At 63.3% G+C, this 26,515-nt stretch overlaps 1 protein-coding gene across 1 annotated transcript; it reads right to left on the reverse strand.

Annotated features, from left to right (window-relative positions):
- Positions 1 to 406: 406 nt before the first annotated feature.
- Positions 407 to 26,488, reverse strand: LOC102187872 (collagen alpha-1(V) chain; the record flags this gene model as incomplete). Its single annotated transcript, XM_018044794.1, is given in 8 exon segments — positions 407 to 463; positions 635 to 802; positions 1,747 to 1,998; positions 3,215 to 3,352; positions 4,637 to 4,768; positions 19,363 to 19,525; positions 20,580 to 20,793; positions 26,321 to 26,488. Coding segments are annotated over 8 exon segments (1,292 nt in total), but the record flags the coding sequence as incomplete, so codon positions are not given.
- Between the last annotated feature and the right edge of the window lie 27 nt (positions 26,489 to 26,515).

Here is a 26,515-nt window from a genome sequence, read left to right on the forward strand (position 1 = left end):
AGCGAGTCTCCTTCTTGAGCTGGCCTCCCGGGTCAGGGGGCTCCCTCCCGCATGGGGGGCTCCCTCCCTCCCAGAGCCGAGTCTCCTCCTCGAGCTGGCCTGCAGGCAGGGTGATGTGCCTGGATCTTGGGCAGGCGGCACCAAGGGTCCTGACCCATTTGAATCTCGGCAGACACCCCCCTCCAGTCGAGGTCCAGACCATTCTCCTGCCCAGGGATTTTTCAAAGCAGCATGCGGCATCCATGAGGTCACGTGGCTCCTCACAGTGGCCGGGGGGCACAGAGATTCAGGGGTCCCCTGGGAGCAGAGTAGGGTCCCCATCCTACCTAACCCACCACAAGCCCCCAGGATGTGACCCCTGACCCGACCCTGCTGGGCCCAGAGAGAGGATAGGAAAGAGTCTCACCGGCTCGATGATGGCGGGCTCTCCTTTCTGGCCTTTCTCGCCCCGAGGGCCTCCGATCTGGGTCACGAGGTGCAGAGAGAGGGTGACGGGGCGCAGAGAGAGGGTCACGAGGTGCAGAGAGAGGGGAGGGGGAGGAGGAAAAAGGCTCAGGTCACACCAGACCCGACGGCTGACGAGGCGGGGGGCCCCCACCCGAGGCCCAGGGAGGCGCCCTCCGCGGCCGCTCACCCCTTCATAGATGGTGTCCTGGTTGGCGGGCATGCCTGGCCCGACCTCCGATGGGGAGATGGTGGGGTCGTAGTACGGGTCGTAGTAGCTCTCGTCCAGGTTCTTGATGGTTTCCTCCGTGAACTCTTCCTCCAGGTCGTCCATCCCCTCCTCCGGAGGCGGGGCCGGCTGGGGGGAGGGCAGAGGGGGTCACTGGAAGGACGCCAGGTAACGGGCAGGAGACACAGGCCCCCGGCCAGGAGGCGCGAAGGACCGCGGCCTCCCCGGTCACAGGACACGGGGAGCCTGGCGGCTCACTTGCTGGGAGGCACTGTCTCCCTCTCACGGGGGGGAAACTCGCCACGAACCCTTAGGACCCCGTGGCAAACCAGAGCTGCACAGGGACAGCCATGCCGCGCCAGACTGTCCCGTGCACTTGGGGAGCCCCGGCCAGCAGGGGCTCCGCCTCAGGCCCAGGGCCTTGGGGTAACATGTCCGTAATCCCTTGCCTGCTGGCAGAGGGGTCTGAGCCCGCCACAGCCCCGTGTGTGTGCCCTCTGGCCATCCAGAACTCAGCATCACACAGTGGCTATTTCCAAGCATCCGCTACGTGCCCTGGCCGCGCCAAACCCCTCTTCAACCTGGAAACTTGGCAACGACCCTGGAGGGGGGCCTCATGGGTGCCAGGCTGTGAGTGAGACCACTGGCTTCTTTCGAGGCGGGGACATCACCGTCCAAGGTCAGTCACCGGTGGAGATTTCAAGTAGGGTCGTGTCTCGTCTGCTTGCCTGACCCCCAGCTCAAGGGCCTGTCCCCCTCCCAGGCCACGGACAAGAGCACAGTGGCCAACAAGCGTGACCTCAGCCATCGCTGCCTGAACCCTGGAGGCCGGGGTTCGTCCTACCCATCCTGCTGATCAGACGCTGACAGCACTGAGATCCACCCAGCCAGTCGGTGATTCTAAACTCGTGGGGCCCCAGGAGCGTCTAAGACAACCGGCTGCCAGGCGCCAGGTACGGTGGGGAGGGGGACAGGGCTGCCACCCCGGGACTGCACAGTGCGGGGCAGAGGAGGAGGAGCCCAGAGGTCCAGCCCCCACCCCTGGGCCCAGCCCGCTCGCAGGGAGCAATTACGTTGGAGCCGTTGGAGGTGAGGACCGTGCTGGTGGGAACCTCGGCCCGGGCGCCCTGGTCCGGGTGCTGGTCGGGGTTCTCATCCGGGTTCTCGATGCCTTCACCGTAGCCGAAGTCCTCGTAAGGGGGTGGCGTGTAGTAGTCCTCACTGGGCACGTAGTCATAGTCACCGATGCCGGGGTCCTCCTCCTTCCCGGGGCCCTCCGTGGTGCTGGGCACCGAAGGGGCTTCCGTCGGGGGCTGGGTCAGCTCCTGAGAGCCGGGCACAGACACGCAGGGTTAGGGGGGCGGCCAGCGCAGTGGGACCAGATCTGGGGTTTCCTCCGAGGCTGGAAAGGGAGGCAGACCCATCGGCCAGCTGGACCCTGTGGACTGGGGTGCAGGGGCCCCTCGGTCCAGGGGAGGCAGCCCAGCCCCGGGCCGTGCTGTGCATGACTAGACCTGCGATCACACTCCCAGACAGGGAGAACGCTCACGACTTCTTAAAGAGCAAGATAACAGGGAATTCCCTGGCGGTCCAGTGGTTAAGCCTCCACGCTCCTACTGCCGAGGGCCTGGGTTCCACCCCTGGTTAAGCCTCCACGCTCCTGCTGCCGAGGGCCTGGGTTCCACCCCTGGTTAAGCCTCCATGCTCCTACTGCCCAAGGCCTGGGTTCCACCCCTGGTTAAGCCTCCACGCTCCTGCTGCCGAGGGCCTGGGTTCCACCCCTGGTTAAGCCTCCACGCTCCTACTGCCGAGGGCCTGGGTTCCACCCCTGGTTAAGCCTCCACGCTCCTGCTGCCGAGGGCCTGGGTTCCACCCCTGGTGGGGGAACTAGGACCCCGCAAGTCATGCAGCAGCCAAAAATAGGAGGGAGAGAAGCTTCCAGACTCTGAGAGCCACACAGGCCAGGGTCCCGGGCTCTCTGCGGGGAGCGGGCCGTGTTCCATCATACCCACGTCCCCCCCGCCTCCCCCACACCGTGGGAAGCCCTCTGCCCACACTCCCCGTGAAAGCGCATATGGTCCCTGGTCCCTCATTTTCCTGCCAAGCTCCTACCCACACCAAGCCTGGTCTCCACACATCACCACACGGCCCCCCATTCTCGCCGAGGCCTCCTTATCCCCCTCCCCCGACCCAGGGGCCAGACCTTGGCCATACCCTCCACCCTGCACCAAGGCCCCCAGGGACCACCCCTACCCCACACCACGGCCCCCGGGGACCACCCCCAACCTCACACCACGGCCCCTAGGGACACTGTCCACCCTACACCACGGCCCCCAGGGACCACTCCCCCACCCTGCCCCACGGCCCCCAGGGACCACCCCTACCCCACACCACGGCCCCGGGGACCAACCCCCCATCCCTGCACCACGGCCCCCAGGGACCACCCCTACCCCACACCACGGCCCCCGGGGACACCCTCCACCCCTCACCACGGCCCCGGGGACACCCTCCACCCCCGCACCACGGCCCCGGGGACCGGACCTCGGGCACCTCCGTGGTCTCCCGAGCAGCTTCCACGGGCGTCTTGGTGGGGACGGGGTCCTTGCCCGTGTCGTCCGTGTCCTCATAGTAGGGGTACTCGTAGTAATAGGTGTCTCCTTCATTGTCCCCATCTGGGTACTGAGAGCAAGCGGGGTCGCGTGAGCAGGGCTGGAGCCCCCTGCCCCACCGGGACGCCAGCCTGTGTCTCCCCTGCGGGCTCAGACAGTAACAGCGGACCCCACAAGCTGTGCCCTGACCTAGGCGCCAACCCTGTGGGCCTGACAGACGCGACCCCCAGCTCCCGGGGAGCAGAGTCAGCCCCTCGGGGAGTCCTGGGGAGGAAATAGGCCCCCACGCCCTCTGAAAGGTCCAGATGGTCTGACCTTGAGTGCCCGAGGGCCGGGACTGCCAGCCGGACCGTGGGCTCTGCTGGCAATGCCGCTGCCGCCCGGGGCCCCCTGACCTCCACGGAAGGCCCAGACCACACAGGAGGGACTTCCCGGAGGAGGACACAGAGGGTACTGCCCTCTGTACGGGCGGGAGCCTGGGGGTGGCTGGGAGGCCTTGGCTGCAGGGACCCAGAGGGGAGCACTGTCCACCCCCTTCTCGGGATGTGCGGAGACCTCCTGAGGAGGAAACGGCAACCCGCTCCAGTGCTCTCGCCTGGGAAAACCTCAGGGTCAGAGAAACCTGGCGGGCTCTCGTCCAGAGGGTGGAAGAGTCAGACATGGCTTCGTGACTGAATCCAAGACACGTCTGAGCCAAGACCCCGGAGCTTCACGGAGCGCCCCCTTGTCTCCTGACTGCTCATGAAAGAAGGGGCGTTCAGCGGAGAAGTGAACGGCAGGCCTGAATTTTACTTAAAGGAAACAGGAGTCAAACCTGAGCAGGGAGGAGAGAGGATTTGAAAATGGTGCCAAGAGCTGACAATCAAGTCAGCTGGGGTGCTGCTGGGCTGTGGGAGCGGGTGGACGGGCGGGCTGGCCCCGGACACCCAGTCCCGGTGGGCAGATGGCAGCATCAGACACGACCCGGGAGCTCCCGGGACAGGCTGGCCCTCGCAGTCCCTGCTGCCCTGGGAGTCAGAGCACCCGTCGCTGTGCTGGGACAGCGCTGAGCCCCTCCTGCCCCGCAAGCTCCAGACGGTCCCCAAGGGCACCTGCAGCGTCCCCGCTCGCTCAGCGCCCGCCCCGGCGCTGAGCCCGGCTCTGGCTCTCCTGACCCAGAAACTTGTGTGAAACGCTCTTGACCAACGTGCTCCGTGACTCGGTGGCTTTGGAGCACAGAGCGCTTCGTAAAGCAAGTCAGGGATCCACCTTGTCCCCAGGAGCGACTGTCGTCTCGCCCAGCGGGTTTACTTGAAACGGTGGTCCCTCCATCCCCGCCCCCCCAAGGTCTGGCCACAGCCCCACCAGGACTCACGTATTCATCTGGGTTGGGGTCCTGAGACTGGGGTTTGTCGGGGACGGCCGTGTCGCAGTCTGGGCTGTAATGCTCACAGTAATCGTAAGCCGCCCGGTGGTCCGAGACGAGGAGCAGCTGCTGGATGTCACCCTGGGAGAGGAGAGAAGCCGTGAGCAAGTGGCACAGAGGGGGCCCGCTGGGCACCCAGGAGAACTGCCTGGCCCCTGAGAGCTGGTCCTCAGGGCCAGACCTCCCGTCGGGGAGCTGCCTCACCCAAGCCAGCCACCCACCCACCCATTCACCCACCCACCCCCTACCCACCCACCCAACCATCCAATCACCCATCAACCGACCCATCCACTCATCTACCCATCCATCCACCCACCCATGCCACTGCCCGCCCACTGGCCCCTTTGTCCACTCATCACACGCCTCATCAGGTGCCAGTTGCAGCCCCCGCCCCGATGTCCAGCTCTGTCTGCCAATGTGCACAGAGGGCCTCTCCCCATTACCGTCACTGACCACTGCCTGGCTGCAGCACCCCAGGGCTCAGTCCACACCCACTCTGCTTTCCCACCACTGGCCACTGTGGAGGGCGGGCATGCGGGGTGAGCTGCCTGCTGCTGTCCCAGCCCCGGGCCCGTAACAGCAAGGAAGCATCGTGGAGGCAGAGCCGGCGAGGGGCCCCACCCGCCCGTGGCTCAGCACGACCCGCCCAGCACCCAGGCCAGAGCCTGCCCTCTGCACACCCACTATCCCTCGGCCGGCACAGCCCTCCTCTCCCCCGCCCTCTCCCTGTTTGGGTGTCCGAGGGTCCCGGCCCTCACTTTAAACGCTCCAGCAGACGAGAACCGTAAGTCAGAGCAGTTGAGTCAAAGCCACACGTTTCTATTAAACAATATGACTTCTATTTCAAATCTCATCCAATTCAAAGAAAATATCTTCTCCCTGCGACTGGCAGCTTGACATCCTTGCGCTGTGTCGCTTCAGTCGTGTCTGACTCCTTGCGACCCTTCAGACGGTAGCCCCCCCGCTTCCCCGTCTAGGCAAGAGTTCTGGAGTGAGCCGCCATGCCCTCCCCCAGGGCTTCTTCCCACCCAGGGAAGGAACCCGAGGCTCTCAGGTCTCCTGCTTTGGAAGGCGTGTCCTTTCCCACCAACATCACCTAGGGATAGGCACGCTCCAAATGAAGCTGCTGGAAAAAAAGAGGCTCAGGGCCTGCGTGGGGCAGCCGTGACCCTGGGCAGGGGGTGCACCCCTTGACGGAGCAACCGGCACACTCGGCACAGTTCCTGTCTCCCTGGAAAGCCCCGGTCCCGGGGCTGCGGATATGGCCAGTGTCTCTGTATCCCAAGGTGCCCGGCTCAGCACCCGGGCTCACAGGCTCTGCACCAGGGAGTGAGGAGGCCAGGGGCTCAGCCGTCCACACCCACACACAGTCCCAGCCCGACAGAGACGCCTCTGTGCACCCCAGGCCCTGGGACGCTCCTGCTGACCTGGCTCTCTCGGGCAGGCCTGTCCCCACCTTGCCCACCCCCTCCCCAGGTGGCGGCAGTGATCACGTGACCAGTCGAGCCCCCCTCTGCAGCGTGAAGCCCCCTTCATTTCCAGCACCCACCCTCCCCTGCAAATGCCCGTACGTGTTGAAAACTCATTTCCCTTGCCAAGTCCTTGGATGGGTTTTCACACGGGCTTGTTCTGTGGGCGTGTCCCTCAGAGGGCGGGAGTCTACCATCCGCCCCTTGGGGTCTTCACGGCAGCTCTGGTGGGAGATGCCAGGGGCCACAGCCCCTCGGGGCCTTGAGAGTGTCAGCAGGACAGCCCCCTCCACTGGCCTCCAGCGTCCCCCTGCCCCTCTCGGCCTCTCCACGCAGGGATCTTTAGCAGGTTGCAACACTGGGCTGCCCCCAGAGATGTGAGCTGAGAGTTTACAGGGTTTTCTGAGAAAGTCAAAGTCCCCGATGCAGTAAATCTGCCCCATTTCACAGACGGAATCTGACGTCAGTGGGGGCGGGTCCCCCGGCCTCCGCAGGCGATCAGCCAAGAGCCCCAAACCCCGGGAACACCGGCCCGTGACGGGGTCCACCTGTGCCTGGCCATGGCCGGGAGCCCCCGACCCTGGACACGTCTCTCCTGAACCTCACCACAGCCCCGATTACCGACGGGGAAACGGAGGCTGGGGGGGTCGAACCAGGAAGGTCGTGCCGTGGACCTCCCTGCCCGGTGACTCTGGCGCCATCTGGCTCTTGAGCAGTGCCTTGGCCCCCTCGTCCGTGATGCCACGAGCACCCACCAGGGGTCCCCGCTGGGCCACTTCTGCCCCCCTGAAGCCCCCGCAGCGACGGGGGTGAGGTTCTCTTACTTACACTCACTACCCCCTCCCTGCACTCCCTTCTTCCCCCCGCCGCAGCCGTCCCACAGAGCCCGGGGCACTGGTGCGCGCCCTGCGCAGCGAGCTACTGACCGAATCCCGCCCGCCCGCTCCCCCTGCGGCCCGTGAGCCCCCGACGGCAGCATTTCCCCCGGGACTCGCAGGGGCATGGGCCTGCTGCACCCGCTGACGGGGCCCCCTGGTTTCCACAGACCTCAGGACCCATGAGGTCAGTGCGGCCCAGCCCAGAGCAGGTGGCTGACCTCCGGGGGGCGTCGGGGGCATGGGGCTGCAACTCCATCTCCTCCGTCAGCAGCAGCCCAGCCCAGGCCGCAGCATGAACCTCCCACCCCAGCCTGACCCGCCACCCAGGCCCAGAGGGGGTGGATTCCCCCCCAGTGCCCACCAGGAGCTGCTGCCCCTCCGGTCCCCAGCCCAGCGCCCACAGCCTCCCCCGAGGGAGCTGGCTCTCCCTCTCTTCCAGCTCCATGTCACAGGTGCACCCACTGGGGCCCGGGGGTGGTCACTCCCCCGAGGCACTAGTAGGGGCTCCTGAGCCACTGCCCGGCGGTGCCCACTCAGAGCAGCCTGGCCTCCTTGCAGCCAAGTGGCGAGTCCCACGGCTGTGCCAACATGGGTTTCCAGGGCCTGCAAACAACACTGCCGCCCCTTCCAGGCAGCCCTCCACGGGGCAGGTGCCCACCCCGCCCGCCTCACGGACACGGGTGACACCAGCATCCACATCTCCGATGCCAGGCCATGCCCTTTCACCTCCCTGTCTAGCTCGAAATGCTGTGCCCCGCGCTGGGCAAGTCACCTGCCCAGGGAGGCAGGGGAGCCGCGGCCGTCACAGCTTCCTCGCACTGACAACATGCAGGGCCTTCTCCTTTCACACACCGTTGTTTCTGCTCCACCAGGTCAGCGAAGCTCTGCAGAGGCCCTAGGAGCTTCTGCACTGGCCCGGAGGCCATCATGGCCAGCCCACACGCCGAACAGCCCCGATGCCCGGGGCCCGTCCATCTCCCGGCAGCGGGCAGGCCGGGCCACCGGCACACACAGATGTGAGCGTCCTTGGCTGAGCCGGGCGTTTTTGCTGAGGGGATCAGTTCTGCCTTTTCCAATAATGAGATTTGATCCAAGCTGCGCCCCTGCTGTGAGCTGAGGAAATTGCAGAGTTTCCGTTGGAGAGCTCTCTACAACCCCGAGGGCGCTGGAGGTGGGAAGCATCTTGGCCGAGACAGGGGAGGCCCCGTTCCGCACGTCCCCGCTCGTTCTCAGCTCCCTCCCTCCCTCCCTGCCATCTCATCCTGCACCCCCTCCTTCAATTACAGCCGCGCTGCCCCCGGGACCGCCGGGCACCACAAGCCCTCCTCGGCCAAACGAGACGGGCTCCGGGGCTCCGGCCGTGCGCTTGGCTTCTCCTGTGGCTCTTGCAGCTGATTTTGGCCGGAGTGCTTCTCACACATAAATGGAGACACGCGATCACTTGAGAAGACGGACGCCTCCTGTCCGAGGCTGCAGGAGGGCTGAGCTGCCCACAGAGCGATAGCAAGGGACAAGCACCGGCCCCAGCAGTCCCGGCCACAAGTCTGACCTGAGCGAGGGCAGCCCAGTCCGAGTCCACTTCCAAGCGAAAGAGGTATGGTAGGCATGCGCGTGTGCACGGGGTCCCTGCCCACCCCACAGAGCATTCCTCCTCAGGGGAGCGTGCTTTGTCTGACACGGGGAACTGGCCCAGGGGACACAGGGCAGGCAGGGGGCTTCAGCGAGTCACCCCCTTGACGTCCTGGGAGTCTTCCCACAAGAAAGGCCTCCCGAGTGCCCTCCTCCTGCTCAAGCTCTCCTAGCCCCAGCAAGTCACACCTGCTGGGTTAGTTTTCATCCTGGGCCACACAATGGAAAAGGAAGGGCCCCAAGCCAGAGGGGCTCTCAGTAATTCTTTCCATGGTATTCGCAGCATCCTTGGAGTGAGAGGGAGAATTGGACACCACTCAGGCGAGTGCGTGGTGAAGAAGCATTTCCGGTGGTTGGGTTGCTGCTGCCCCAGGCCTTGCTGGTCCGCGCCTGCGGCCCTGCCCCCACCGTGTGGCCACCCTGGCTCCGGTCCACCTCTCACCTGTGCCCCCACCCCGGGCCTCCTCACACCTGTGCTGATGCAGGTCTGGGTGCCTCACCTGTGTCTCCACAAAGGGGCTGGGGGCAGGGGCGGCGGGGAACGCTCAAGACCCAGCCTCCTCGAACCCTGAAGCTGGCTGCAGTGACTAAGGGGTCAGCTCTGTGAGCTCAGAGGGTGGACACTTCATCCCCAGGCCGGGGGCAGGGCAGCAGAACCAAGGCGGGGGCCAGGCTGGCTCACGGGCCCACCGGACTCCGTAAAGGCAGGTGCTCACGTCCTCTCCCCACCAGCTACACTAGGTGAGCAGCCCAGCCTGGCTGGCACATGAGGAAACCTGGCCCGTCCTTCCCTTCTCTGGACCCTCAGGCAGCAAGCCTGTGGGCGCTGGGCTGACCACACGGGGGGGACACATGTGTCATGACAAGCGCCACAGGAAAGAAGCACAAGCCTGGGCACCAGGCACGGAGGGTGAGGCAGTGAGCACAGGTGGCCTGAGTGCAGGAGTCCCCTCCTCACCAGCTGGGTGCCCTTAGGCACGTCACTGAGTCTCTGCAGGCCGCCACAGGTGCATCTGCAAAGCGGGTAATAAGGTCCACCTCTCATCAGTGTCCTGGAGACTAGGAGCGATGGAACATGCAGGAGGCCCAGCAGGACTGGCCCCCGATGAGGCCTCGACAAAGTGTGACTGTCACCACCTCCATCACGGCCACCACTGCTACAACACCACCACAGTCAAAACCATCACCACATCACCAAGATCACCACCATCACCACCATCACAACCACCATCACAACCACCACCACCACCAGCATCACCACCATCACCACCATCACAACCACCATCACCACCACCACCACCATCACCGTTATCATCACCATCACCACCAGCACCACCATCACCACCATCACAACCATCACCACCATCACCACTATCATCACCACCATCATCACCATCACCGCCACCATCACCACATCACCAAAATCACCATCACCACCACCATCACCACCATCACAACCATCACCACCACCACCACCACCACCATCACCAGCATTACCATCACCATCACCACCACCATCACCACCACCATCACCACCACCACCACCACCACCACCATCACCATCACTACCGCCATCATCACCATCACCACCATCACAACCATCACCATCACCATCACCACCACCATCACCACCATCACCACATCACCATCATCACAACCATCACCACATCACCAAAATCACCATCACCATCACCACCACCATCACCACATCACCAAAATCACCATCACCACCATCACAACCATCACCACCATCACCACATCACCAAAATCACCATCACCACCACCATCACCACCATCACAACCATCACCACCATCACCACATCACCATCACCACCACCATCACCACATCACCAAAATCACCATCACCACCATCACCGTTATCATCACCATCACCATCACCACCAGCATCACCACCATCACAACCATCACCACCATCACCACCACCCCCATCTCCAACATCGTCACCACCGTCACCGTCACCACCACCACTGTTATCACCACCATCACTGCTGTCATTGTCACCTCAGCTCCCACAGTCACCCCCATCCCCATCGTTAACACCACCACCATCACCGTCACCATCAGTCCTGGGTCCCTGTCGAAGGCTCACCAGCCTCTCCCTCTGAAGGCAGTCTTCTGACTATTCACTCTTTCACCCTTCCAACTAGGAATTTTAGCAAGTCTATAATGAGCCTATGGACACAAACGTGTAAATTGTGTCTTTGACCTCAAGTCTCAAGCTCTCATTGATTCCTCAGGAGGTGCCCAGGTGACGAAGTGGATAACTCTGCCCGGGGAAGTCAAGGAAGCCATCTTGCAGGTGGTGGCCTCAGGCCCGGGCCTGGTGGAGGAGGTGGGTGGTGAAGGTTCGTGCTGAAAGTCCTATTCCTGGTTCTCACTCCATCAGCACCTCACCTCTGCCTGGAAGAGACGCTCCATTCCAGGCCCCAGCTCCGGCTCAGGCTCCAGGTCTTAGTTCAGCCCTTGCGTCATCCTGCCCTCCGTTTCCAAGGTGTCACTGTGATGCCACCTCACACCACGGCCGCTAGCGGGCTGCCTGACTCCTGCGTCCCCTCCACGTGGACACCCCACGCCCACCTCACACGACGGCCGCTAGCGGGCTGCCTGACTCCCACATCCTCTCCACGTGGACATCCCATACCCACCTCGCGCCATCCCGTACCTGCCTTCTGGTTGTTGCGAACCCAAGTGCAGAAATCCACCTTCACTCTCACGGAATCCCAAAAAACAGTCCCAGCTGGAAGACCTGTCTGCATCTTATTCTGTGAGCCAGGAGAGTAACCTGGCATCGTCTGTGACAGGCGGGGTCTTCCTGCAGACCCTCAGCCACCAGAAGGCCTCCCATGCAGAACACACACTCCTCATGGGGGCCAGCCAGGGGAGTGGCAGGCAGGGGCGACTTCAGAGGCCAGGACTGACCCACACGCTCCACACTAGCACCCGCGACCTGAGCAGACTCTGCTGCGATCCAGCCTCTTCTGCGATCCAGCCTCACTTCAAGCACTGAGGCCCTGCGGTACGATGCCAGCCAAGGTCCCAGGCTCCCCCCAAGACCCTGCCACCTCAACTGCAAGCGCTCACTGCTGGACATGGGCGTGAAGGGTGCGATGGTGTGGCTGACTCCCAGGGACAACCTGCACGTCCCAGTTCCTGAGACACAGCCTCCAGGGAGCACTAACTACAAACCGGGAGCCTGGGCTCTGCAGGAGGTGGCGGGTGCTCAAGGAAACTAGCTTGTGGGATTATCTCTATTGACTGATGTGCAGAATTCTGGGGCTCCGGAGGGTTGACAGTCACCACAGTGCCCTAGAGTCCTGGCCTCTGGGTCCTCGGGTGCCATCCTCCCAGGGGACCCACAGGTCAGTGTAAGCTGCCTCATGCCACCAGGCAGGCCTCCAGAGTGGCGTCAGCCCGGCTGGGCTAGGACGCGGGCCTCCTGCTCACTGTTTCCATGGAACAAGCCTGCAGGCCTCTGCCAGGCTCAGGAGGGGCCTGCTCCCACAGCGTCTGGGCAGGGGAGGGCCTGCCTGAAACTCCGTGGGGTCTCTCTGGACCCCTTCTTGCCAGCCTGGGTGGAGATGCCCCCCGCCACTGCTAGGCTCAACACAGATCCTGAGTGCCCGGCGTGACCCGGGCCAGCATCCCTAACCCCTCCAAATCACTGTGCACCGGAGGGGCAATTCCAGACGAAAGCCCCTTGGCTGGGACGGCCGCACATGACCACGCTCTGGCTGGCCTGGGCTCAGCCGTCACACCGCCCCAGCCCGTGGGCTGCCGGCCACCTTCCCCAGGCAGGAGTCGTGGCTCCGGCGTACCCAGGGCCCAGCCCCTCCCAGATCTGAGAATCAGAAGACAGAAACGCACCTCCAACTCTCTGCGCACGGTCCTCACTGGCCGGTCAGCTGCCCACTCAAGCCGGGAGCTGTGCACAGGGGTGCCACCCACCCCACCCAGTCGGGAAGAGACTACCCCTGCCCCCCGGGCCCTGTGGACAACTCGGCAACCCAAGAAAGACCTCGAATTGAAACCAAGCAGTCATGCCCGCAGACCCGCGTTTAATAACCCGCACGCGCCCTGCGGGCATCGAAGGGAGAGCAGCCCTCCCCACGCTGGCCCGAGCAGCAGGCTGGATGGGGATCCCAGACCAGAGGCCCCAGTCCTCATCCCCGGAACCTGGGGACGGCGCCTCCCGGGGAAATGGCGTCTTTACAGGGGCAGTTAAGTGATGCATCTGGAGAAGAGATCAGGCTGGACTAAGGCGGGCCCTGACTCCAGTGACTTGAGTCTCTGTAAGAGGCGGACAGAGGAGAGGAGAGGGCGGTGGGGATGGAGCAGGGAGAGGCGTGAGGCGACCACAGCAGGGTCGCTGGGCCTGCGCTTCCGCGGGGATCCCTGCCCGCCCCCAGGCCACCCGAGGCGGTGCCCCTCCGGACTATCCACCTGCTGCTGGGATGGGCCATGGCCCCTGTTCTCCAAGCTGGGAGGGGCAGGAGGGACCCTCCCTGGAGACCCCGGGGGAGGCTGCCCCACTGACTTCACACTGCGGATCTCTGGCCTCCAGAACTAGCACCTACTTCATTCCTGTCTTTTTAAGAGACCCAACCAAGGACGTTTGTTTCTGGGGTCCAGGAAACACAGAGACGGTGAGGTCCCTGTCCTCACCAGGAACCAAAGGGGGTCCCCGTAAAGTGGCCAGAGCTGAAGCAGAGGGGCTGCTGGCCATGGCTCCCGTGTAACCCCTGCACACCAGAGTCCCCCGCAGGGCGCACGGCAGCCGCTGCAAGGGGCCTGCAATGGCAGGGGCTGCTCCTGGGCAAAGCGCCGCAGGACGGGAAGGAGGGAGCAGCGACCAGAGTGGATGCAGCCCTCCAGCCCGGCCAGGCCCAGAACTGGAGCCTGCTGGGACAGCCGGGGGCGGAGGTGCCCCCTGGGGGTCCTGGACCCAAGACTTAGCCCTGGGAGCCTCCACCCCTCACCTCATCTAAGGTCCAGGCACACATGTAGACTATGACCCTTGCCTTGCAGACGCTGGGCCCTGCTGGGCCCCTCTGAGCGCCAGGACCTCCCCTGGGAGTCACTGGGGGGCACACGCAGCCACACCAGCCTGGGCGGGACAAAGACATGGGCCCGGCACGCGGAACACCTGCAGGGCCGCCTCTGTGCTGCCGGGTCTGGTGGGAACGTGGCTGTAAGGCGGCTGCAGACGGTCATGCAGAGCACTCTAGGGGGTCCCTGACGCTTCCCTCTGAGTCTTGGGGGCTGAGTGTGCAGTGGACCCCAGCATCGATCCAGAACACTCTGGCCTGTTGTGCAGACGAAGCCGCAGTTCCCACCTGGCCTGGCACCAGAGCCCAGCTCCTCACATTCCCAGGACGGGCCCACCTGGCAACCCCAACTGGAAAAACACTCGTGTGCCTGGGGTGGGGATGGCACCTGGCCTGTGAACACCCTCAAAAGTGGGGCTGGGGGCCCCGAGACGGCCCCGAAAAGCCCCCGGAGCCGCTTGACACCCTCAGACGCCCTCCTGCCTCACCGACGTCCGGCTGCACAACGTCTGAGTGGACCAGAAGGTGAATCCAGACTGGTCCCACCAGCCCCACCCAGCACCGCCTCCCACGGAAGGAAAAAGCACGCCCCGGAAGAGACGGCGGCCCTTCTCCAGCCATTAGGATGAAACTGACAAAGCCGGGGGATGGTGGGCAGAAAGGGGCACAGAAAAGTGCAGATGGGGGTCACCAGCAGAGCATCAGGGCCAGGCCCGGCCACGCCTGCGGGAGGGACACGCCCCAGCAGACCGCGTGGCCTGAGGGACCCAGGAGCCGCCTGCTACCCCTCCCGCTGTCCCGTCACCTCCCCCGTCTCCCCTGAGTCACCAGACCAGCCCGTGTCCTGCACCCAGGGGCCTAGCCAGCTGGTCAGGACAGGATGTCACCAGAGGGGCTCAGGGTCACCGGCCACAGCCTCAGCCTAAGACACCAGCCGACTGCTCCCTCTGCTCTGAGGCTCCGACACCAGACGCCCTTCACGCCGAGGAGTGCGAGCCGCCTCCCAAGAGAGGGATCCCAGGCCACCTCCGATAACCGCTGGGGAAGCACCTCTCGGGCTGTGGCCCCGCTCCTACCCCGGGAGAGCTGAATTCCAAGAAAGACGGTGTCAGTGGGAAAGACAGGCTCCTGGAAGAAGGGCCTCGGGGATTAGGTAAACCCCTGGGGCCACCAAGAGGCTGGAGGATGGCAGACAGACGGCAGGACCCTTCCTAGGGCGCGAAGCCGCTCCCTCCCCGCGGCGCCCACAGGGTTTGCGGAGAAAAGTCCAGATTGCAGTCTGTTTGGCCTTGCTGCCCTCGAAATTTTCAGCACCTCCAAAGAGGGTCTGGCTCCTGGCCCAGAACTTACTGGCTCCCTGACCCCCCGGGGAAGGCCTCCTTCTCCACATCCCCCTCCCCGTCGAGGCTCACCTGAGGGGAGGATCCTTCCCCCAAGGAGCCCAGAGCACCACCGGGTCCTGATGTGCCCCCACCCCACCCTGCAGACCCCTCTGTCTGGAGCATCAGCCAGCTGCAGGTACACAGGGGAGCCCGGCGGGCTGCAGGGTCCACCAGACGGGACCTGCGCTTCTGAGTCCAGACCAGGGAACGGTGCTGGGCAGGCAGAGGGCCCCAGGCACGCAGGGAGGGCGGCTCTGGCAACGGCGTGTGCTGGCTCCACCTGCCAGGCGCCAGGGCTTCGCAGATCCCACCAGCCAGGGGACTCCCGTGCGCTCGGGGCTTGGGCCAGATGATGGGCCCAGAGCAGGGCCCGGCACCTGCCAGCACGTCTGGGACCACCAGGGAGGTGCCCTGGCTCACGATGGTCCTAGTTTCCGTGGCCAGACGGTAGAGACGCCGGGCGCTGGGACTATCGTGCCTGCCCCCATCACGACAGGACAGGCCGTGGGCCCTGGGCAACCACAGCTCTGGGCACTGACACCACTGCACGGCAGTCGGCTGGGCGGCCTCTGGTAAGTTACTCAACCTCTCTGGCGCTGGATGACCCAGCACGGGGAGGGCAAAGCACACAGGTGGTGAGTGGGCACGGGGCCCTGCGGGCTTCCCACCCGGCCTTGCCCCCAAAGAAAACCAGCTGCTTCCCACCGCCTGCCAGACGCACCCACTCCCCTGGCAGACTCATCTGTTTCCAAAAACACAAAGCTTGTTCCTAAGCCCGGGGTGAAAACAAGACGTCTTCCTGCACAGGGGGCCCTGCAGGACCGCTCTTGGTGGGGGTCTGAAGAAGGACCCCCGACCTCCCCGGACAGCAGGCCCTGGGGGGCGGGACAAAGCCTGGGGAGCCCCCACGGCTCTCAGGTCCCACGGCGCAGGCCCTCCCCAGGAGAAGGGACAGGACGCAGGGCACGGAGCTCCTGGGAATGTCACTGCGGGCGCCTGCAGGCAGCTCCCCGGGGAGCCCTTACGCATGCGCTCCACCTGGGAACAGGGGTGCAAGGGCGGAGGCTCGGCCGGGTCAGCGAGGTGGGAGAGCAGCCACTGGGCAGCCAGCCCGAGCCCCTCCTGAGCCACCAGGGCACCCGGAGGGGCGGCCCCCACGGGGACCTTGCCCAGGACAGGCCCTGGCTGGGGAGGCGCCACTCAGCACCACCCTCCCTACAGCTCTCTGGGCCCAGGACGGGGAGCCTGTGAGCTCAGGTGGCCCAGCCCTGCATGGCGTGGGGCCCTTGTCTCCAAGGCGTGTGGCCAGCACTGAAGTCTCAAGGTGGGATGCGGGACAGCGTGTGACCCCATGCCCCGGCAGGGGGGGGACCTCGGTTACAGCCGCAGCCACGGCTGACGGGTTAGACCCCGATGGGAGCTGACGACAGGCCACCTGCTCTGCCAGGGCGCTGGTCGGTGTGGTTCACTGTGGTCCCACGGTGCAGGCGTCTTACGCAGGTCACGGGGCACCCCAGGTACCCAGCATTGGCCCTGCCGTGCCGCTTCTGCAGATGAGGACCCTGGGCCTGAGGGGGGCTCCAGGCCATCAGCCGGTCAGGAAGTGCCTGAAGGCCTGAGGGGCCACGCTGTGCAGTCGCTCCTCCCGGGGGCTTTGGAAGGGTGGGGGGTGCTGTGTCCCCGACTGCAGGGCGGCCCCGCCAGAGGCAGGCTCACACCAGGGCCGGGGTGGGGAGGAGGGCCCAGAGAGCGGGGGCGGCTGCCCCCTGCCCAGCCGCACACCAGGCCAGCGGTGGCCCCAGGGAGGCCCCAGCAGGGTTCAGACCAGCTGAGAGTGGGCACTGCTCTGCGGGGAGTGCTGTCCGCCTTGGTCCTTTGGTCTCCACGCCCCCCACCTCTCTGGATAAAGAGGCCTCCAAGGGGCCACATGCACCCCGGAAAGCCTGGTGCCCCCTACAGACGCTCTAGAGTTCAGCAAGTCCCCGTTTGGAAACAGTGCAAATCGCGAAGCCCAGTCTGTGCCAGAGGCCACTTGGCTGTCCACCAAAGTACCAGAACCTTCCGGCTCCCCCCCGCAGCTTGCAGAGCTTCAGGACAAACCGGCTTTTAATGAGGGGAAGTCACCCTCCCCGGGGAAGAGTGTGGCTGCTGGGAAACGGTTTTCAACGGCGCTGGCTCCTCCTTCTAAAGAGACGCCTCTAGGAGCCAAAACAGCGAAAACGGCAAGTGCCGCTATTTGGGGTCTGCTAAAAAGTCAAGTTAAATCATTTTTACTTCCAAACATAACAATAAAGATTCTGTCTCACTTGCCATAAGACAAAGGGTGGCTGGGGACCTGAGGACCACCCTCCCAAATTTATCTGTGAAGGAAGAAAAGCAAAATCGGTGCTCGGGGCCCTGAGGGCACCCTGCCGCCGGCTCCCGGGCCTTCAGCAGGAAGGATGGGACGGGCCACATTTTCAGACACGGACAGGTCCAACAGCCGGGAGAGGCCAAGGCTAACGGGACGGCTTCCCTCACAGCGCGAGGAGTTTGCGGTCAACAGAAGTGCCTGGCAGCCCCTCAGCCTCAGATCGAAAGCCACAACCAGGAAGAAGGGCTCCTGGAATTCCGAACCTATTTCTGAGCTGCAATCAAAAAGCCTGCCTGCTTACTGAGCAAGACCTGCCCCAGTGGTCGGAAGGCTAAGCAGAGGAGAAAAACCTCAGCTCTCCAATTTGAGATCTGCTTCTTTGGACAATCATAAACTGTTTTCCCTCTCCATCCATAAACCTGGGTAACAGCGGTGGAAGCATCGGCGGTCCTTAGCCGCCCCTCCCCCGCGCAAGCATCTCAGGGCGGCCGGGCCTCGTGGCTCATAAACAGAGCGGCTGGGACTTGGGCCCGCCCTGACCTCCCCAGGGCCCCCTACAGCCCTGGCGTCTCGACAGACTTGTGCTCGTGGGAAAACAACTCTTCTGGCTCGGAAAATCAGGGAAGAAGAATTTGGCGTAGGATCCTTTTAAGATAGATAAAGCTTTCCCCTGAATCTTTACGGTCAAAGACCCACTAGCAGCACACCAAAGGAACCGGAAATGAGAGAGATCCAGACCGGGCCCTGCACAGACAAGCTACTGCACGGCCTGTGAGCTCAAACCCCAGTCTGCTCACGGCCCCTCCTCTGCATCCAGACTTCCAGCGAGAGGAGTAAGGGTAGTGGCAGGCACCCAGGCTCCCGGGCGCTGGGCAGGGGCCCCGAGCCAAGTGCTTCAGAGGAGCCCCCGTGAGACCCCCGCGAAGGCAAGGCTGCCAGCACCCACGTGTTACAGATGAGTCCTGAAGCTCCCCAGCGGCACTTGCTCTACCCAGATCCTCGCGCCAGCAGGAAGTCGACACCAGCAAAACACTCAGTCCCAGTCTGTGCAACCCCCAAGCCTTGGACACCAGTTCCCCCGGGGGAGCCCCGAAGCCGCTCGGGCCTGGGTCAGCCCAGCCGTCCTGCAGTTCATCCCGGGTCTCCGGGCAAGTGTGGCCAGAGCGGAGTCACGCTCAGAGGGCGTATCCTCATTACACCCCAAATCTGGCAGCGTCAGCCGGACCCAGGAGCCCAGCCCACCCTGTGGTCCACAGGCTGCGGCCGCCCTGAACAGCTGCTCTGCAGAAAAGTGGCCAAGTTCAGCAGGACGTGCAGACCTACCGTCCCACGCTGGTCCTCCCCACCCACCACTTCCACGGAGGTGGCTCTTCTGATTTTCCTTGCTAACCCACACTTGACCAACTGTGCTCCATCCACCTGCTCCGACGCCAGGCCGCAATCAGGACCGACGTGCGTCAAGCGCTTGATGGGAGCGGGCAGCGGGGCTTTACTGCATCCAACCCCCCATAAGATTTCCCACAGCCTATAAAGCAGCTGCACGCACGCTCCCCCTTCACAGGTGCAGACACTGAGGTGAAACGTCACAGCAACCTGCCCAAGGCCGGAAGCCCCGCCCCCTCGGGCCTGCACCGTGACCAGGCCCCATGACCCTCTCATAGCTGCGCACGCGGCCCCAGTAGGAGCCTGCAGAGAGACAAGACCAGAACCACATCCTCGCCAGGCGCTCAAAGCCCAAGGGCTCGTCCAACCGCCTGCCCGTCTCCCCAGGCAGACATCAGTCCCGCCCTTAATAGAAGCGGGACAGTCAGCACACACTCCCCCCGCAGTGGAGCACGGGATACCGGCCACAGCAGCTTGTGTCCTAGGGGCGTGGGATGGCCCGACCCCCTGCTGACCTCAAACACTTCCTCATCCAGAATCCGGGTGCCGAATACAACGATGCCGTTGACGTCTATCACAGGGTGTTCGCTGCGGTCCAAGAACTTGGTCGTCTTCTTTTTACAGTCCAGGATCAAGGTGACATTCTTCTTGTGGACGCTGAGAGCGATTCTGTGCCACCTGCAAAGAAACAGCCAGCCCGAGCAGGTGACGCCGGGGGGCTGGGTGTCACCAAGTACCACGCCAAGCGTCCCTGCCGAAAGTCCCTGGAGACGCAGGAGGAAACCTGTTCTCTGCAGAGTCGCTCAGAGCCGAGCTGCTGCGGCCAGACAGGCGTGGGCGCGGGTCCACACCACGCACCACGGGAGATCCCCTGCACTCAAGTCAGGCCTCTCGTCTCTAGGATGAGGTCAGCTGTCTGGCCTGGGGCGCAGCCCTGAAACCTGGCTCCGGTCAAGGGCAGGGAAGCCCTGTAGCACTCCCCTAAGTAGCAGCCCAAGCCCCAAACGCAAATGCAGGCTGTGGGGAAACCGAGTCTGTTGGGAGATGAGGGGACGGATGGACCTACTTGAGGCTGTCAGTGAGAAACGCAGGACTCACATCCTGAGTTCTTGAAGGATCGCGGCATGTGGCCTCAGACGTGTGGGCCACAAAATGAGCGATCTCAAACTACCAGGGTTTAGGGAGGTACCCAACAGAGAGTTCTGGAAAAACCTGACTCCTCCTTTTTCAGTCACTCTCCCATCTGTATCTGCATCCCTGCGTGCGTGCCAAGTCACTTCAGTCGTGTCCAGCTCTTTGCAGTCCTATCGGCCGTCCCCTGCCAGACTCCTCGGTCCACGGGACTCTCCAGGGACGAGTCCTGGGGCGGGGTGCTGTGCCCTCCTGCGTCTGCCTCCTTAAGGATGTCGCGAATCCTCTCCGGAAGAGGTTGGGTATACCTGCACAGTCTCCCGTGTCCCTGCAGACACTCAGGCTAGCATTTGATCCTGTTTAGTGCGCTTCACTAAAGGAGACCCAGGGAGAGGAAAGGTCTCCAGAGCCACAGAGGATGCGACCAGACGGAGACCAGTCCCGGACTCCAAGCCCGATGCGCTCTCTGACCCGCGGGCATGCTGACTCCGTCCTGCTCCAAATCACATCCTGCTGCTAGGTCCCTAGCTCCCGGGGGCTTTAGGTGACCCACCCGACCCACCAGCAGGGGAGGGAGGCGTTGCCGAGCGGTGCCACTTACTTGCCATCCGACAGGTTGATGCCTCTGAAGAGGGGGTAGTCCTCTGGCCCCGGCTTCCCTGTGTGGTCCTCGTAGAGAAAGACCGGGGAGCGTCCCATCTCCAGGCCGATCTGCTGGATGCCCTGCTCATTATAGATGGAGACCAGGAAGGCCTGGCTGCCTTTCTTGGCTTTCACAGTGGTTAGGATGGAGAAGTCCTCAGGAAACGCAGACGCTGGAGCGGAGGACAGCGGTTAGGAGGCAGCTGGGACGCCCTCAACCCTGCCCAGCCGCAGCTCTCTGCAAACAAACCAGCTCAGGGACCTGGAAGCCTCTGCTGGGGACGGTGCACAGAAACTGGCTTCCCATCTGCCCCTGGATCAGACCGTTCCTGCAACCCTTTCTGAGCCCCACATGGCCAAACCCAGCCCTTCCGAGGCTCAGTCCAAAAAGAAGCCCGACTGCTCCTTCCAACTGCGAGCCTTCAGTCCTATCTTCTCACTTCCCAAACCTCAATGCATCTGTGTCTAAATCCTTAGAACTTTCTAGAATGTGAGCTTCCTCTGGGCAGGTGCTGTTCCAGGGGCACCTCTGACCCTCGGCAGGGCCTAAGGCTGAACCTAGCAGAGTGTGTCTCATTCCACACCCTTTGGAGGGTGGGCGGAGAGAGAAGAGGGGAAGGAAGGCAGGAGGCTGGGGATTACCGCTCGAATGGCAGACAGTTCCTGGCTGGCATGTGAATCAGAGAAAAGGCAAAATAAATCAGAAGATGAAACCCCGGCCCTGGTGTGTTGATGGGGGGAGACTTCCTTACAGCACAGGCCAGACCCCGGCTCGCCCTGCCCTGCTGGCCCCAGAGTCCTGCACACACACACACCCTTCACACCCTGCATCGCGGACGGGACAGGGACCTGGCCCCCTCCTCCCATCCGTCCTGGCGGTGGGATCAGTGGTGCTCTCTCTGTGTGCTCTGCAGTTCCCTGAGAGCCAGGGCCTGGAGCGGGGCCAGGAAGGCTCAGCGCAAGTCAGCGTGCATCTCAGAACCAGGGGATGGAGTGGGCCCAGTGAAGTGTCAGCAGGGACTCCGGCCTGGGAAGGACAAGGCCCTGAGGCTGACACCACCTCCCACCCAGCACGCCGTGGAGGGCTGGAGCCGGCCCCAGCCCTGGGTAAGGACAGAGCCCCTCATTGACCCACCCCTCCTCTAGAACTATCACAAGGTCAACCAGATGGCCCGGGTGCCTGAGCTGGGATCAGTGAGGAGGGCCTCCCTGGTGGCTCAGATGCAAAGAATCTGCCTGCAACTCGGGAGACCCAGGTTCAATCCTTGGGTCAGGAAGATCCCCTGGAGGAGGGCATGGCAACCCAAACCAGTATTGTTGCCTGGAGAATCCCATGGACGGAGGAGCCTGGTGGGCTACAGTCCAGGGTGTTGCAGAGTCAGAAAGGACTGAGCGACTTCCAGTGAGGAAGCTGTCCGTGGGCGCCCTCTGCCGCACAGCCGGGCAGCTGGCCTCTGCTTCGGGCCCCTGCGGGGGAGCCCGGCCAATGCCCTGCTGGGGGAGAGGGGGCTGCCAAGGAGATCCCCGCCCCCGCAGCCCCCGGAGGACCCAGGGTGGAGGGGTCTCTCTAGGGGGAGGATAAGAAGGGTCATGGCAGCTTCAGGCCCTGAAACCAAACCCCAAAGGCCAACAGAGCTGAGTGAGCTCTCAAGGCCGAGATGGAGGGCAGGTGGAGACGGCCATCCCATGGGCACCAAAGCTTCGACTGAGGTGCGGATGCAGGAGGGCGTGCGGCTTGCAGCCCAGGGTCAGGTCCCGTTGTTGAGGAGCTGCCAGTTGGGGTCTGTTTGCCGTGCTCAGCGCCACGGCCCCACCCACCCCCAGGCAGGGAGAGAGGGGGCGGGTTTGGCCGGTAGTGCAGGGAAAGGCTTCAGAAAGGGTTTGATGAAGGGGCAGGTATGCAGGGAACATCTGGGCACCACCACACCCAGCCAGGGTCGCCAGGTCCGAGGGGAGGGGTGTGGTCAGCACGGTCACCTGGGGGAAGGCTGGCTTCATTAAGGCGCGGACTCAGGCTGCCCTTGTGTGCACGAGAAGTCGTTTGAAAAGAGCTTTGTGGAGGCCACTACCATCACCAGTGTCTCCCCACACTGTCCTCCGAATGTGAGACGTGCTGCGGGGCCAGAAACCCCGGCCGGCATGAACCGCCGTGGGCGGGGGGTGCAGCGGCTGCACGCAGGCCCCGGGCGAGACCCCAGCCGGCACCTCGGCAGGCCCTTTGGTCCCCGAGCGTGAGCGGACACGGAAGGGCCCGGGGAAGCATCTGACCCCAAGCATCTCAGAGGTCCCTGCTCACATCCAGGATGGACAACAGTCACCCTCGGACTCCGTGACCCCTGCTCTCATCTCAAAGGTCGGCCTGTGTCCACCCCGTGGTGACCCCACGCCACTGACATCACCCTCCTGCCTCAGGTAGAGAGAAGCCTGGAAACAGGAGGACCCCTCCTCCATCATCAGGGCACGAAGCCCAGGGCCACGGATGCCCGCACTCCCAGCTCATTAAGATGCTGGCTACCAATGCTGAAATCACTTCCATAACACGTGTTCTCAGCTCAGATAACCGGAAAGAATGAACTACATCTAACGTTCATCCCTCTCCTGGCAAAATAACAATGGGTGTACCGTCACTTCAGAGACGGTCCATTCTCATCTCCGCGTGAGCAGGACGCTGGCCTGTTTCGTGATCTGCGTCAGGGAGAAGCTCGCCTTCCGCCCAGAGCTTCACGTTTTACCCTCAGGGAAGAGCCGGAACTGAGCAGCAAGCAGTCTTGGTGAGGGGCCCCTGACTCCCTTAGACCATCTCCTGTTCACTCAGGCCGACACCCAAAGGCACTGCAACAGTCTGGGTAGACCGTGGGCGCTCAATAAATGCACGTGCCATTAAACTGAACCCTACTGGGCCAACAGTGGCTGGGCCAACAGTTTCACATTCTGGTGGACACAGGCTGATTCTGGAGCCCCAGCCCGTCACGACGGTGGCAGTGGCGGAGGGGACATCATTATGCCCGGCCCCCCTGCTCAGATCCCAGGCAGGGAGAGAGTCTCAGGGTCCCTGAGGTGGCTAGAGGGAGGCTGAAATGGGGAGTGGTCCCCACGCCCGGGCATGACCAAGGGCAGGCTGCCCTGTCTGGATGTCTTCAGAGGGGGCAGCTAGACCTGGGCAAAGGCAGCTGGCCAGTGGCTCAGGGGACACAGGGGCGCCCCATCAGTGGCCAGACAGCCCCCCGGGACACACCTGCCTGCTGCACTCCAGGTGGGCCGGTGACAGCTTCTGGCAGGGTCTCAGGCCGGCTTTACCTTGACGGGATGTCCCTCTGCCGCCCACTGCAGGTGGCGGGGGCAACAAGGCCCAGGAACCCCCGGCCCGCTGCCCGGCAAGCTGGGCAGCCCTCTCTGGTTGGTTGGTGGCACCGACTCCCCACACAGACCACCGCCCTTGGATCTGATTCAGTCCCTGTGGCTCCGTCCAGACGGGGTCAGGAGACCCAGCACCACCTCGCACAGTCACACTCTTGGTCCTGCCAATTCAGAACCCAGAGTACAGGCTGCAAGCAAGACCAGAAGATCCTTCTCAGATCAGGGAGGAATGCTAGCGCCCTCTTCGCCAGCAAGAGCAGAGAACACCACGCTGCTGCTCTTCGCCACTGGGAAGGGGGCTGGGCCTCTGAAGAAGCCGGCCTGTGGCCCCCGACGTCCCGGGAGATGGCCTGGACGAAGGTGGGAGCACAGCGCTGGAGGACAGGTGATGGGCAAGGCTGATGTGGGCGGCTCTGGGGGGTAACGGGCGTCGGGGCTGGGGAAGCGGGACAGGGCTCCACAGAGGCCCCGAGCCTCATCCGAGAGAGGCTCTGAGAGAAAAAAGGACAGGGAGGCTGGGCGTGGTCATCACCCCCGGACTGCAGAAAAGACCCCGGGAAACGTCCGCTTAAACCATCCTGGAGGAGCGGCCAGTTCCACCTGGCGTTAAGGAGGCAATCGTTACATATGGACCCATTCGACTCCATGAGCGAATTATGGCTCAGAGGCCCTGTAACAGCCCTTTAAACTCTTTCAGCATCTAATGAAGAGGCTAATTTGAGAGCTCGGGGAAAATGTGGGCTTAAAAGAAATTCCCTGTCTGCTGTTCCGGAGTTCATACCGGACCTCCAGTAACCGGCCCGTATCCTGAGACCCTCTGACGTCACTCGTCACAAGATAACATGGAGGAGGGGCTTGGATAAAGGACACCAACCCCGGTGAGCTGGCTGTGACCCTGAATTGGGCGGCAGGGGTCAGATTAAACTACCTGCCCCCAAAGCGACTACAGATGGCAGGACAGGGGCAGGACACCGCGTGAGATGACCACACCACGCACACGCTGCGCAGTGGACGTCCGTCCCAAAGCCCGGGCACGAGGGTGCAGGCCTAGCAGCGCTCCCAAGACACCCTCGCCCCAGCCCCTCAGCCCCCCGGCAGAGGAGCTCTAAACTGGGCGCTCGGGGCAGGACAGCAGGCAGCCTCTGGGTGATTCAGAACACGCTGGCCCCAAGGATAAGAAAGACTCTCTGGGCGTGCAGCAGAGTGACATCCCCGAGCTTCTTTGTGGCGAGTGACCCGTGGGGCCCTGGTGAGCCCTGTCCACAGTGATGGTCAGACACTCTAGAGGGGGGGCGTCTGGCACCCCAAGGTGGTCAAGGGGGGCTCCATAAGACACAGTGAAGGGCCTTGGGGCCCCTGAAGGAGCTCACCGGCCCAAATGCCATTTCTGGAAAGAGCAGACTCAGCCTCTCTCGCAGAGAGAAACTCTTAAGAGTCCCTGTGGATTTAAAGAGAAGCTGAGGAAACACGGGCATGAAGCAGAGGGTGAAGCGTGAAAGGGCCAGAGGAAGCGCACGCAGCCCAGAAAGGGCACATCCTTCTGGAACCCTGCAGGCACGCGGCTGACAGACCCCACTGCCGGCGAAGGACCGCCCGACTGGAGGGTCAGCGAGCGAGGCAGGCCGTTGCCGGAAAGGTTAGCTCACGCTTCTGAGGATTACGGAACATCTCCGGGCTGAGTGCATCCGCCCGGCGTCCCAGGGCCCTCTCTGATCTCAACTGGGAAGAAGAGCTCCACTGAAGTGGGGGGAGAGGTTATCAGTCACGGGCCTGGTCAGCCGGTCCAGACGGCCCTGAGGCCAGCAGGGGGCTGCCTACCAGCAACCATCGCTCCCGCTCCGGGCTCGTAATTAAAAGCAGCGATGTGACGCTTGGCAATCGATTCTCATTAAAAGCCTGCACTCTCTTGCTGGGAGCGCTGATGTTTGATGCGTGTGCCTCTTAATGTCCTCACCCCCAATTAAGCTTCAGTCTGGAAGTGTTTCCTTTCCCGTGACCCTGGGGTTTCTTAACCCCGCCCCTGGGAACCGGGCATCTCCGTGTTGCCTTTGGAGTGCCGGCCTCCCGCCCGCTGCTGGAGAGACACCTGCTTGGAAAAGCAGTGCAAACAGACGAGCCCCCGCTCCCACCTTTGGGTGTGGACGGTGACCGCAGCTGGACGTGTGCTTTCACCATCCTGACATCAAATCGGGCCCCTTCCTGGAAAACCAAGCACGCTTCTCCCTCCATCAGGCGTTCCTCCCCGCCTCCCCGCCACTCCGGCTTTGAGCTCCCGGGTCTGCTGCCTGGCCGGGGGCGAGAAGCGGAGCCACACCCCCGCTAGTCATACACGCCGTCTCTTACCAGGGTACAGCTGCTTGGTGGGCGCGCTGAGCTGGGCATCTTTCGTGACTCTGTAGGCGACATCCGGGCCTTTGGAAGATCGCCGCGCTGCACAGAAGCCTGTGGTCTTGGTTATTCCATCAGGCAGGTTGTGAAAATCTAGAACCTTCAGGAGATCTGCTGGCTGAGCTGAAAGGACAAAGGGGATGTGACGAG

The sequence above is a fragment of the Capra hircus genome, unplaced genomic scaffold (assembly GCF_001704415.2).
Source record: "Capra hircus breed San Clemente unplaced genomic scaffold, ASM170441v1, whole genome shotgun sequence".
Taxonomy (NCBI): domain Eukaryota; kingdom Metazoa; phylum Chordata; class Mammalia; order Artiodactyla; family Bovidae; genus Capra; species Capra hircus.